The 14554-nt window shown below is 44.4% G+C and overlaps 1 protein-coding gene across 6 annotated transcripts in view; it reads right to left on the reverse strand.

Moving 5' to 3' along the window:
- The window catches only part of LOC114796713 (ATP-binding cassette sub-family A member 1), a 169182-nt gene that overhangs the window by 84884 nt on the left and 69744 nt on the right, over window positions 1–14554 (reverse strand). For all 6 annotated transcript variants that reach the window (XM_028991495.1, XM_028991339.1, XM_028991277.1 and 3 more), the window contains 6 exons: window positions 6829–7033; window positions 6330–6443; window positions 5526–5697; window positions 4805–4936; window positions 3989–4128; window positions 2938–3075 (listed from right to left, as the gene is read on the reverse strand). In XM_028991495.1, coding sequence (XP_028847328.1) covers window positions 2938–3075; window positions 3989–4128; window positions 4805–4936; window positions 5526–5697; window positions 6330–6443; window positions 6829–7033 — 901 coding nt within the window. The remainder of the gene's footprint in view (window positions 1–2937; window positions 3076–3988; window positions 4129–4804; window positions 4937–5525; window positions 5698–6329; window positions 6444–6828; window positions 7034–14554) is intronic.

Genomic DNA, 14554 nt, shown 5'->3' on the forward strand with positions numbered 1-14554 from the left:
CTATTACCATCCTTGCTTCTCTTGCTTTGGGTTATTAAAGAGCAGACAGGTACCATGTAGCTCAGTGTTACTTTTAAGTTGTGTGAGGACGGCATAGAAAATGGGTTAGGTTTGTGTGTGACCCTATTATAACTATGTGCTGTGGGAGATTTGGGAATGATTGTGTAACTACACCTTAAAGGTCCCATAATAATGAGATTATTTTACATTAATATGCGTTCCCCTAGCCTGTCTATTGTCCTGCAGTGGCTAGAAATTGTGATATGTATAAAGAGTGCTTTTGGCTATTCTGTTTTGCCGTTCAGAGAGCGGCAACTCAGATGGTCTGATCTGGAATGTCTCCCTTCATGTCGTCATAAGGGAACAGGTTACCTCCCCTTTCTCATGCTTTGTCCACCAGTGAATTTTCCACCCCTCCCCTAAAAAAGTAACTCTACCAACAGTCATGGTCTCCAAACATGCAAAGCATTCCAATTGCTCTGTGATTGGATGCGAATATGAGCACATATGTATTTTTTTCAGTTTTTCAGGTCAACACGTGAAACAATGAGTTAATTTTAAGCTCACACGACTTCCTGGTTGCACATTGTGGCTGGTGAATGGTGTTGATGATGTCATTTCCGTTAATTCACGCTCAATTCTTTAGGCCACTCTCCTCCTTGTCTCCCCTCTCTCCGACTCATTATAATTTAAAGCGACACACAACAAAACAGCTGGTGCATCCTGAGGAAACCTCATTGTGGGACTGGCTAAAAGTAAGGGTGTTAAATTAATAGTATTATTGATGCATCGCAATGAAGATGAGGACAATCAATGTAGTTCAGAACACAAATGATTCCATCATAATGACGTTGCTTGGTAATTTTCTGGTGGCGGTGTAAAAGTTCTGGTTAAAAAGTAGTGCCAGTAGTGACTGTTGCTGCCTGATCTGAGTTTCACGCTGCACGGTGCGAACCCCGGGGGCCCTGTTTTGCACCACGTTCATCTGTTGAACTTTGAACTTGGTATGCTGCGCGCCGTAATGTATTTTTGCACGACCAATAGAATCCAAGCGGGCGAGTGTTCCTTCTACCACTTCGAAACACACACACACAAAGCGGGAATGGTGAAAAAGCTGATCTTTCTCTCAATGTCTACAGATCTAAAACACGACATGATCGTCTTACTGGGAGTTTAGAAAAACACTGAGCTTAGCACTGAGAAGAGGCACTGAGAAGAGCTGAACTTCCCATTACAACTCTATTGGACCCTATCACTGTGAGATGCACAAGCACAGCAGTAACAGCCATTTGCGATCATATATTGAATTCGATTTGTGCACACGATCAATTGCATGATTAACTAATTATAAGTGCTGATTAAATAAGCTGATTATGATGTGAACGTAAAACGTCCTAAAAGGCAGCAGTAAAACTGAAAAAAAACGAGCAGCATAACTGAAAGTCTCACAAGCGGAAATGAAAAAGATGTAAGCAAAGCATATGTTGTCAAAATTCCAGCCCCTTATTTAACATTTCAACATTGTTTTATTAGTTTTAGATAGTTTTGTTACAAAATTTGGTAACAAATCTGATTTAATATTTTTCGGACTGAACACAGACCTTTTTTCTGCTTATTGTAGCAAATCAAGGACTCCACACATGTGTACGAGACCTTATGTCTTGTATTTGAAAACATCATTTGAAAAAAATAATGAGCTGCATCATGATACATATCGAGGCAATGGTAATTGTAATCGAATCGAATCGTGAGACCAGTGAAGGTTCACACCTCTAGCTAAAAGTAGTTGCACCACAGCTGAATTTTGGAAAGAGACTTCAGATATAGAATTAGGGGACCACTAAAACCTATTCAAAAGCAAAAAAAAAATCATCAATTTTTATCATGCTTCATTTAGTTAGGTCTTCATAGCGAATGTTGGAATTTTAAGGACTTATAGGTACAATATAATTAGCCAATGTATCATCTGGAACACAGATGATACATTAGTCTGTAAACAGCATACAAAGGTGAAAAAGAAGTGATTGTCATTGTGATACACTGCAGCACAGCACACGTGCACACAACAAAATGTGTCTTCTGCTTTTAACCCATCACCCTTAGTGAGCAGTGGGCAGCCATGACAGGTGCCTGGGGAACAGTGTGTGGGGACGGTGCTTTGCTCAGTAGCACCTCGATCGTAATTTGAACCGGCAACCTTCTGATTATGGGACCAGTTCCTTACCCGCTAGGCCACCAAAGGTATGGGGATTTATGATATGTTTAGGGATTTTGCAGGTCAAAGTGATAGATCAAGACACTGGATAATATATATGCAGCAACTGTGCTAAATGTAAAGATAATAAAGGTACAGTCTACAGTCTTTAACTTCCTCATTCTCACAAAACAGGCATGAGGTAGCAGTAGAATGTTTTTCTCCCATACACAAAATACAAAACACAGTACAGTACAAAACAATACAATAAATTGGGTCAAGACAGAGCTTTTCTACATATGTATATGAACATGGGTAATTTCCTGCCAGCATACAGTACAGACCAAACGTATTGTCATGACCATTTACATTGGTAGATTCTCACTGAAGGCATCAAAACTATGAGTGGACACATGTGGAGTTATGTACTTAACATAAAAAGGAGATTTGGCATTTGGGCTTAATTTACCCTACAGCTGCACATTAACGAAAATAACTCTGCCTTCATAACAACATTCTAGTGAGCCAAGGGTAGAGCTAGGATACCAGCACAATGGTGTTAATCTCAAAAAGCTCTTATTGGAAAGAGTGCATGCACTTGGGCAGGAGCCCAGGTTATCATTGCATCCTGGGGCACTAACTGACATTCTACCACTCCCAGTTCTGATTCATTTTTAGAATATTTGATTTTTCCTTCATTAATGTTGACAGTCATAGAAACTTACACATAGACTGGCACACACCTTGTTTGTACTTAAGCAGAAGCTCCCATATTCCTCTCCTGGCATATGGATCCACTCCTGCTGTGGGCTCATCCAGAATCACTATACTGGATTTTCCTATAAATGCTATGGCAACAGACAACTTCCTCTGCATCCCACCTACAAAGAAAGAGAGAATCTGTGAACCCTGTATAATATTTAAGGGATCAACTGGTTTGTCTAATTCTGACTTTAACTGGTGACTGCTGATATTTTGCATTTAAAGGTCTTGTTTTTGTTTTTATTTGCATTGCTGTGGCTAATCATTTATCATATTGTACATTATCACTATTGTACTATTAGGACTCCATTTGTTCATGACGACAGGAGCATAAATGTGCTACAGTGACAGCTATCATTTACTTTTCAGGGGAAATTCAGGTCATTTGTCCAGTTTGTTACATGTTTGTTGGTACTTTGGTACATTTGTAAAATTCACCACAAGCATAAAAGTGCAACAGCTATCTGCTATATAATAAGAACTTGAAATACAGTAGGAATAGTATATTAGATACAGTACCAGTCTTTTGCACTGGATTATTTTGAAGAATCCAATGCCAAAAACTATTGTCTTTGAAAACATTTAAGGTGCCTAATTTCAAACACTATGCATGGGACAACCTCAGGTCTGTTTTCAACATATAAACAATAAGCAAATTCAAATAACTATAAAAACACGAATGAAGATAAACATTAATTTAATGAGAATTAGTTCATATTTCTACCATATTCCATACAAAATACATCACATAGACAAATAAGGTAATAAAGGAAAATATACATTCATTTTATGAACAGAAACTGTGGCAGGAGGGTGGAATAATATGACTTTTTTTGGAATGAAAATGCTGCTAACACTGTAACATGGGTTACTTAATCCTAGGTGAGGATTACCCTTTTAATATGCTTTCATCAAAATGCCAAAGGTCTACAATGATAACTGATTGTGTTTTGTATCAATATACTTTGGAGGGAATGGAAAGACATTGTATTTCACACTCAAATATTTATAGAAAGGTGTTGTTAAACCTACCTGACAGGTTTCTAGCGAGTTCATGTCTTTTATGTGGGAGCCCCACATCTTCAATCATTTGGTCAATCTCTGCTTTCACCTCTTTTGAACTCTGTCCCTTCAGACGAGCATAGAAGTAGATGTGTTCTTCTACAGTCAGGCTAATCAGAACACAAAAACATATGACAACCATATTATATACAACTCATGAAAACTAGGGATACCAATATATCTGTCTTAAAATCTGTGAGCAATATTTATGATTATGTATGATTGTGTGCCACATTTAGCCTCCACTTTTTATTTTCATAACCTATAATTGGTTTGAATGGTAAAAAAAAATTAACTTTTGGTTGGGGTTCACATGAAACAAAGGCTCCTCACTGCTGAGCCATGCCTGAGCTGAACTTGGACACTGAACTTAAAACCCTGCTACTCTGCAGGAATTCTGCACACACAACGCATGAAATTTGCATCTGGAAAATAAAGCATTTTTTCTCCAGAGTACATTCATTTGCAAGAGGCTATGTTATAAATAGACGTACTGCATGTGCAACAAGGATAAATATTGAGATGCGTAATTCATAGCACTCAGTCTTAATCATGATGGAAGGATTGTGCCGTGCCACAGTCTCAGGTCAGTACTCATCCGAAACCTAAACAGTTGCGAAGCTGTGAGCCCCCAAGTCGCACACAAGCCAAAACAACAATTTTGCTACAGTTACAAAAATGTCAATAGTAAGAAAACAATAAAAGTGGCAAAGTGATGTATAGCTGGCAGCTAATTGCCAAAAAACAAAATTATAAAGTTCACTATTAGAGAATAAACATACTTACTCATTAAATAATACATTGTGCTGAGGGCACATTCCTAAGTGCTTTCTAATGGTATCCATATCTGTGCGAATATCATATCCATTAATGAAAGCTGTTCCAGATGTTGGAGCAAAGAGACCCGTCAGGATTGACCTGGTTGACAAAAATAGGGGAATTTTCTTAATAAAATATTTTCTTCAAACATACAGTTTGCTTTAAAGCAAAGCAGTTTTGCTTTGTTTGCTTTAATTAATTGTTTTCTTTATTTATTATCACTGAAAGTTTTTGAGTTGATTGAAGATCATGCAAATTTGAGTCATGCAGACAACTGTTTTGTTAAAATATGATTAGGTGCTGCTTGTGTACATCGATTTGATGATGGTAGCTCTGTCTGTGTTTCAGGAGCAAACATTAGTACATACCTTAATTTCATCAGACAACTAAGCATCTTAATGTCCCACCTTTGTTCATGAGTCCCTTTTGTTCATCTATTCATCTTCCCTGACACTAGTTTGCTCAGTGGACCATGATGCTACTGCATCCCACAGTCTCCCACAGCATCACAAGTCTGAGTTTAATTACATTTGACCTTTTGAAGGTCAGCAACCAGCAATCCAAGCCATTCAATTGTACTGGTGGATAATTCAATAACAGCATCAGAAATGTGGGATTCACAGAAATTAATCACATGGACATGATTGTGTGTGTGTGTGCGAGTGCGTGTGTTTGTGATATGGCTTACATAGTGGTGGTTTTTCCTGCTCCATTGTGACCGAGAAATGAGGTTATTTGGTTTTCATAAAAATCCAAACTCAAGCCATCCACTGCTAGCTTTTTCCCAGTTTTATATATTTTCACCAGATTCCTGATAGACACCCCAGCTTTCATATTTGGTGGTGGTTTCTCATGATAACCTGCATTATAATAAAATGAATAAATAAACAATAAAAGGTCCAAAAACAAGCAAATACATAAGCACAAATGCAATGTGTATGATGTTTAGTATGTTTAATAAAGTAGAGCTTAATTAAGCTTTAATGGATTTTCCATATGCTAATCTGATGTCATTTGTCTCTGAGTCTGGTCTTTAATATGTGAGTGTATTGAAACAGTCAACAACTGTGTTAAGCATCAGAAAAATATAAAGGCACAATCCCTTTCCTTCCACACTAAATATTGATAAGTCTACTTATCATATTGGATCAGACTACTTTTCCTCAGCAAATGATGCATTTCCTTTTAATTTGCTCATCTGACAGCAGTATGAAATTTTGAGGCTCAGGCTGATTTCCTAATTAGCCAGTTATTTAGATGCTTCTGCCTCCATGATGCAGCTGACCTTCAGTAAACTTGAATAAAAAATCAAGGTTGTATCTGAGCTTTCTTCAAATGTTGCAGCACATCCCATCATCCCCAGAGGAAAAAAGACATTAACTGTTTTGGAGAGTCTTTTCCAGAGTTTGTTCATTATGACTGAGGTTGCTTAAAGGGGTTGAGAAAGCAAGCGATGATTCCTGAGGTGAATCATGTACATTGGCCTTCCTACCATTATGCTGCAGGTCATTCAGAGAACCAGGGTCAGCTGCAACACCAAGGGTTGTTCCACACCAGTAGGAGCGAGTGAAAGGAAAGTACCATGGCTTTGGGATTCCATATTGGCCTGCATCGGGGCAGAAAGACAATAGCAAGGTGCCATTTTAGCAGTCCCCTTTTATTCTCCAAGATGAATAGAAATGTGAAATATGCATTCAAACCAAAATTTGAAGTGCCATCTTCTTGTTCAATGACAAGGTTTTGCGGTCAATACAATTTTGCTTAAATGATAGCACTATACCAATAATGTTCTATGTGACTCAAACAAAATATCCTAAGTTTACATTAAAACTTCTTTTACCAGCCAAAAGACAAACCATCAGTCTGTCTACAAGAACAACTCCTCAGCTTTTATCATAGATTACCAATTAACTTCCAATGCAGGCACACACAAGATCATGATTAGTATTAATTTCTCTAGTGCATTTACAGTCTATAATGCAGCAACTAACCTGGGAAAACACTTTCAATGTACCATGTGAGCAGCCAGTACAAGAGGGCATCAATCAGCAGCATGAAAATGGACACAATAAAACTGTATGGGTCGCCTTCCTCTGTGCTCCGGCCAATGTTATGCCATTGGATGCCAATGCCTTGCTCCTCATAACGGGCAAAGTTCTCACAGCCATATCCAAAAGCCACACTCGACAGCAGACTCTGTCAAGGAAAATTAGTGGCATTAACATGAACATCATGTGAATCACAAATTATTATTATTTATTTTTAACCATGTGTTGGGTAAAACATGTGTTACCCACGTTTTACCCAATTGCTAACCTAAAGAAATGTACCTTAAGGTTTCTGTTAAAGGTGCTTAAGGCAATTGTGATAATGTTTAAAGAAATGTAAATAAATGTTTAATAGAGTGATAATATATTTCAAATTTTGCAGCTCAAAAAAAAAAAAAAGGAAAATAGGTAGGACCTAGAGCTAGGTATGACCTGTTTTCAATAACATCTTTACAAGCAGCTAGTCCAAATCCACCCAAATTCCATTTGGTTTTAAGATCTTATTCAACTTAATATATATTCAGCTTCACTGAGAACCTGACACGCGAACCGGGACCAGAATGAGAGAGTCGTGTAGGAGGAGACGAGAGACCTCGGTGCGGCGGGACGCACGGAGGCAGGTAAGCTCCTCCGCGTTACTCTGCGAACGCGGGCGGCGCGAGCCGCAACACCACGCTGATGTTGTCGTTCGCGTCTAAGGCACAAAGACAGGACAGGACAGAACAGGGCCAGGAACGTTCCTCAGGTCCATAGCCGGTCCAATGTACCAGATACTGGACCCCCCGACCCCTGCGCCGAGAGGCAATAATGTGTTCCACAGAGTATGCCGGTCCCCCGTCGACGATGCGTGGCGGTGGCGGATCCGGAGCCGGAGGATGAAGGGAGGATCGGACAAAGGGTTTGAGTTTGCTGACATGGAAGACTGGATGGACACGGATGGCAGGAGGGAGTTGGAGACGGTATGTGAGGGGGTTGATCCGACTGAGGATCCGGAATGGTCCGATGTATCGAGGGGACAGTTTGTGTGACTCAGTCCTGAGACGTAGGTCTTTGGTGGACAGCCACACCCTCTGTCCCACTCGGAAGTGCAGTCGACGAGGATGCCGGCGATCGTGCTGGGTGGACATCCTTCGGGAGGCATCCAGGAGGGCAGACCGCGCAGATCTCCAGGCCCTTCGGCAACCCCGAATTAACTGACGGACTGAGGGGACCCCGCCTGCGGGCACCTGGTGAGAGAAGATGGTGGGTTGATATCCATGACAGATTTCAAAGGGGCTATGACCGGTGGCGGAGGAGACTTGCAGGTTGTTGGCCAGCTCCGCCCAAAGGAGAAAGCCGGGCCAGGTGTGTTGATGTTCCGATGCAAAACACCTCAGGTATCGTCCCAGCTGTTGGTTGGCCCTCTCCACCTGGCCGTTGGTCTGGGGATGGTAGCCAGAGGAGAGGCTGCAGGTTGATCCAATAAGGCGACAGAATGCCTTCCACACAGCTGAGACGAATTGGGGTCCCCGATCGGAGACGATTTCTTGAGGGAACCCATGAAGGCGGACCACATGTTGGAGCACGAGGTCAGCGGTTGTGGCAGAGGATGGTAGGCCGGGCAGGGCGACCAAGTGGACCGCCTTGGAGAAGCGATCCACTATGGTCAGGATGGTGGTCATACCATTGGCTTCTGGGAGACCGGTGACGAAGTCCAAGGCGAGGTGGGTCCAGGGGCGACGAGGAATGGGAAGAGGACGTAGGGGCCCAGCAGTCGGAGTGTTGGGAGTCTTGGCCCGGGCACAGACGTCACAGGCATCCACGTAGGCCTGTACGTCCCGCCGTACTGAGGGCCACCAGAACGCCCGGCGAATAAAAGAGAGGGTTCGTTGGCGTCCTGGATGGCCGGAGAGCACGGAGGAATGGCCCCACTGCAGTACATCGGGCCGGCAGGTCTTTGGGACATAGAGGCACCCGGGTGGGGTGTTGGTCGGGCCCGGGTCAGACGCTTGGGCGGCCCGGACCTTGGTCTCCAGTGACCACCGGAGAGGTCCCAGGATGCGGTGAGGAGGAAGGATGGGCTCGGGGTCAGATGGTTCTGAGTCTGGGGCGTGTTGACGTGACAGGGCATCGGCTTTCTGGTTTTTGGAGCCGGGACAGTAGGAGAGTTGAAAGTTGAACTGTTCAAAGAATAATGCCCACCTCGCCTGGCGGGGATTGAGCTGTTTGGTAGTTTTGATAGAGATTAGATTCTGATGGTCGGTCCAGACCAGAAACGGGGTGTCACAGCTTTGCAGCCAGTGTCGCCACTCCTCGAGGGCCCACCGGACTGCCAGCAGCTCCCGGTCCCCTACACCGTACCGCCGCTGTGCAGGGGTGAACTTCCGCGAGAAGAAGCAACACGGGCGCAATCTCCTGTCCGGACCGCGTTGAGAGAGGTCGGCGCCAGCACCCACCTCTGACGCGTCCACTTCTACAACAAACGGGAGGGCCGGATCCGGGTGTTGAAGAATGGGGGCGGTGGTGAACTGCAGACACAGGGATTTAAATGCTTGAACGGCCTCCGGGGGTAGGTGGAATGGACGTGACGAAGGTTTGGTGAGAGCAGTTAGGGGTGCTGCGACCGTACTGTAGCCACGGATGAAGCGACGATAGAAATTTGCAAACCCAAGAAACCGTTGCAGTTGCTTCAGCGTCGTGGGTAGGGGCCACGACGCCACTGCTTCTAGCTTCTTGGGCTCCATGGCCACACCCTGGGACGAGATGGTAAAACCCAGGAACGTGGTGGAGCGCTGGTGGAAGGCGCATTTTTCCAGCTTACAGTACAGTCGGTGGGCGAGCAATCTCTTTAGTACTGCCCTCACGTGTTGAATATGGGATTCTAGAGTGGGTGAGTAAATGAGTACGTCGTCCAGGTAGGCATACACCCACCGTCCCAGCATGTCCTGGAGAGTATCATTTATGAACTGCTGGAAGACGGCGGGTGCGTTGCATAGACCGAATGGAATTACTAGGGATTCAAAATGACCAGTGGGGGTGATGAAAGCGGTTTTCCACTCGTCGCCCTCCCGGATACGAATCAGGTTGTAGGCAGACCGGAGATCTGCCTAGGGTGGTAGTAGCCTAGTGGGTAACACAGTCGCCTATGAACCAGAAGACCCAGGTTCGAATCCCCCTTACTACCATTGGGTCCCTGAGCAAGACACTTAACCCAAAGTTGCTCCAGGGAGACTGTCCCTGTAACTACTGATTGTAAGTCGCTCTGGATAAGGGCGCCTGATAAATGCTGTAAATGTAAATGTAAGATCCAGCTTCGTGAAATATTTGGCTCCCGAGAGGGCGTCCAGGGCGGTGTTGGTGAGGGGTAACGGTGTTCGATTTTTGATGGTGATTTTATTGAGTCCCCGATAGTCCACGCACGGTCGCAGGCCACTCCAACACCATGCCCGACGACCAGGAGAGATGGGGTTCATGTAGGGACAACCAGGGGAACCCGAGGAGGAGTGGTGAGGTGATAATCTTGGTCACCAGAAATTGGATTTTCTCCACATGGGAGTCCAGCCGGAGTTGCAGAGGGACCGTACGGTGAATGATGGGACCCGAGGAGACCGGATGACAATCCACGGAGGTGATGGTGAGGGGATGGATGAGTAGTTCCAGAGGAATGTGATTAAGTAGGACGAACGAATGGTCTATGAAGTTTCCAGCCGCCCCGGAATCAACAAAGGCGGTGGTGGAAATGGCTCGCTGGTTCCACTCCAGGACGGCTGGAAGAGTGAGGCGGGAAGTCGGCGTCCTTGGATGTGGATGAATTGACCCAGCCGACCGTGCCGTACCGATAAGGGCAGGCCCGTTTCCCGGCCGATAAGGGCAGGCCAGGCGGAGGTGTGAAGGGAAAGCGCAGTACGCACACAAACCCTCCCGAAAGCGTCGCTGTTTTTCTTCGGGCGTGAGGGTCGTCCGTCCCAGCTGCATGGGTTCCCCCCTATGGTCTGGAGGAGTGACGGTGGGCTGAGGTGGTGATAGAGGCGGTCGGGAAATCCGGTGCAAGGTTGGAGTGGGGGCCGCAGTTTTCGGGAGTGCCAGCAGATGGCGATCAATCCTCATCGCGAGTTGAATGAGGGCCTCGTAGGTTGCTGGCATCTCCCGGCTGACCATCTCCCCCTGAATTCGTGGGGCCAGACCTTCATAGTAAATCATCCGGAGGGCGTGGTCATCCAGCGGAGTCTTTGCAGCCAGGGTCCGGAATCTGGCGGTGAACTGGCTGATAGATGAGGAACCCTGGCGCAGATGATAAAGCTGCGACGCGACGTCTTCCACGCCGTCCGGGTGACAAAAGGTGTTCCTCAATTCCCCCACGAATTCGGAATACGACAGGGATGCAGAACTGGGAGAGAACTCCGCCGCGGGCCCAAGAAGCAGGGTGAGGAGGAGGGCGATTCGGGACCGGGAGCTGGGGTAGCGGCTAGGTTGCAGCTCGAAAATTAATGAGAGTGTGGTGAGGAGCACCTCGCCGCTCCCCTCGGTCCCGTTCCAGCGCTCTGGGAGCGCCAAACTAGGTTCGGGAGCCGCGGGGGGGCGAGGGCTCTGCTCAGCGTTCGCCGCTTCGTGCTCTCGGTGCGCGACAGTCATTTCATGTAGACGCTGCCGCAGGAAGCGAACTTCCTGCGACAGACATTCGATCAGATTTTCCTGCCGCGCTACTCGATCACACAAAGCAGCGAAATCTGAAGCGTTTACGGGCTCGGTCATTCTGACACGCGAACCGGGACCAGAATGAGAGAGTCGTGTAGGAGGAGACGAGAGACCTCGGTGCGGCGGGACGCACGGAGGCAGGTAAGCTCCTCCGCGTTACTCTGCGAACGCGGGCGGCGTGAGCCGCAACACCACGCTGATGTTGTCGTTCGCGTCTAAGGCACAAAGACAGGACAGGACAGAACAGGGCGACAGGATGGAGATCAGGTGTCGGGGTTACAGATAAACTGGAACGAGCTTACTTGGTTCGAGGAGTGCGGAGCCGGGTCTGACGACGGGGCAGGACAGGACAGAACAGGGCGACAGGACGGCGATCGGGTTTAAGGATTAGTACTTCACTAGAACAAGCTTATTTGGCTTGAGGGGTGCGGAGCCGGTTCTGACAACGAGTGTCAATCACTGACCCAGCAGCCGGCAGCTGCTCTCTCGTCAATTTATAGGGCACACGTTACCTCGTTTCCGTGTTGCTCCTAGTCACATGATTGAATCATGTGACAGAACCTGTCTCTTACTCTTTCACAACATTTCAATCAGATGATATACTTTATTAGAAAATATATAGCTTTAATAGAAAATGGACAAGAATAGATGGCATCTCTCTACAGAAGAAATGTGTAACCGAAAGAGAGAGTATTGGGAAAAATAGATTAGCTTAATCTGTGATTAATCTGTCCCTTTCACATATCTTCAGTCCTGAATTATTTCTAACCAAATATGAACCATGGTCAGTTCATGTCTCCTGTGGTCAGTCCAGTGCCTGTTTTTTTTTTTTTTTCTCAGCAAGGTCAACATCGACAGTGAAAGTCATTTGGTGCCTCTCGATGAAGGACTGTGACCCAGTTGAGCCAGTGGCATGGTTAAACCCTGACCCCAAAATTTCCAAAAGACAGCTGACAGAGTAATCGTTAGACAATCAGTGGGTGAGAACAAGCCTAGCAGAATATGACCCCTCTGTGACCATAAAATGACAGGCTGACTGAGTGGTGCTCATGGCCTGTCTGACTTTGAGAAGGGCAGGAGACAGGATTCAAACCAGAGCCAGACTACAGTTACTACTGTAAAAACAATGAAGACCATGTGGTGTGAGAGAGAACAGAGTGTGTAGAAAAAACTCTTTCTCCCTCCACACAAAGCACTGTATTCAACCACTACAATTTGATGTTACCTGGCAGAAAGAGGCATGGCACAATAGAGGTTAAAAATGAACAGTTTCTAATTTATTAACACCGGTAAATAATTATTGCAGTTACATGTGAATATTGCATATAAAAAGGTACCAAGGTTGCAGAGAAAATAAAAATGAGAAGAAAGAGTAAAGAGGGAGAAGAGAAAGAGAGGGGGAGAGAAAGGCTCAGAAGCCTTCCGGTTTCCGATGGAAAACCCCCTGAGCAAGAAGCTCAGAGGTCCTTTTTTCCACATGTGAGCAGACTTTTATACCCCTGGCCTACAGGAAGTTGTCACTGACCAATCAGAACCTGTTGTTTCTGATGTCACGCCCCCGGTGCCTCCCATTTGGGGAAGACAAAGAGGGTGGGTGGTCCTGACGGCTGATACTTCACATGTAACCGTCAGACAAAAGACATGTAAAACAGAGGTGTCGAATCTTCACGCACAACCATCGACACAGGAATGTCACACTTCCCCCTGCAGACATCTGTTATGCAAGGCAAAAGCAGGCTCCCGTGATGTCCATTCTTACACTACAGACTACAGTTAGCGCAAAGCACATAACTCCACATTTGTTCATTCATAGTTTTGATGCCTTCAGTGAGAATCTACCAATGTAAAGGGTCATGAAAATAAAAAACACATTAAATGAGAAGGTGTGTCCAAACCTTTGGCATTTACTGCATGTACTGGAATGGTGGTATCTATCCAAATAATATTTGTTTTTGTCATAAAAGTAGGCACATGGCTCATGTGTATTTAATTTTGTGTATGACATAAATAATTCATAGTTAGATTATGAGCTCATGTCTTATAATAGATTCATAATGGCACACAGCTAAAACCAATCACAGATACTAAGTCCATTGGTCCAGTAGCCCTCAGAGGTCATGGCTTAATAGGGCCAGATATGGCAGATTGTTTCAAACTGAATTATAATTGTCATCAATAATTTTACATTTACAATTACATTTTTGCCATTCTCAATTATATTCATTTAACATATGGTCTGGTAGAAAAAAAGTATATATATATATATGTAGAGAGAGAGAGAGAGATAATATTAATTTGTATTTAACACACAAAGAAAAAACATTTGATTTCAACCATAAGGTACAGGAAAATTTCCATTCTTATTTAAATAAGCTTACATGCTGCTCATTTCAAGGAGGAAACTGCACAGTCTAAATGCCAAAGGCAGGTCTCTCTACAAAGGCACTTTGAATAGACCATGTTCTGAATATAAAATTTTTTTGGAGAAAGAAATTTCTACAAAATCAAAACCTTAAATTCAGATAAAATGGACCATTGCATGTATTCCTTCAAAATCAATGTCATGACAGAACACTAATGTCATCTGAAAACACAAAGAAATTCTGTTTCTGACAATGACACAAAACCATCTCAGGCTGCTCACATTCTGCGTCAAATGTGACATGATAAAAAGCATATTCACTGTCCATAAAATAGCCTTCAAAAGAATGCAAAAGCTATAAATCACAGTCATGACTCAGTAAACATGGTAGCACAGCAGTGTATAGATACTTAAAATGTTTCCATTCTTCCTGCTGATGAAGACTGAGCTTATTTTACTGACTGTATGTCTTCAGAAAGGACACCCACATGGAAATATTACTTCACTCCCAAATAAAAGGTCATGATAGGTGGGTTTGAGAACTGAGCAGGTATGTGATTACTCACTTTATCCTGCAAAGGACAATTTTAGTGACAGGCTTTCATGGAATCACTAAGAGCTGTTTTTCTATGA

The sequence above is a fragment of the Denticeps clupeoides genome, chromosome 1 (genome assembly GCF_900700375.1).
Source record: "Denticeps clupeoides chromosome 1, fDenClu1.1, whole genome shotgun sequence".
In the NCBI taxonomy this organism is placed as follows: Eukaryota; Metazoa; Chordata; class Actinopteri; order Clupeiformes; family Denticipitidae; genus Denticeps; species Denticeps clupeoides.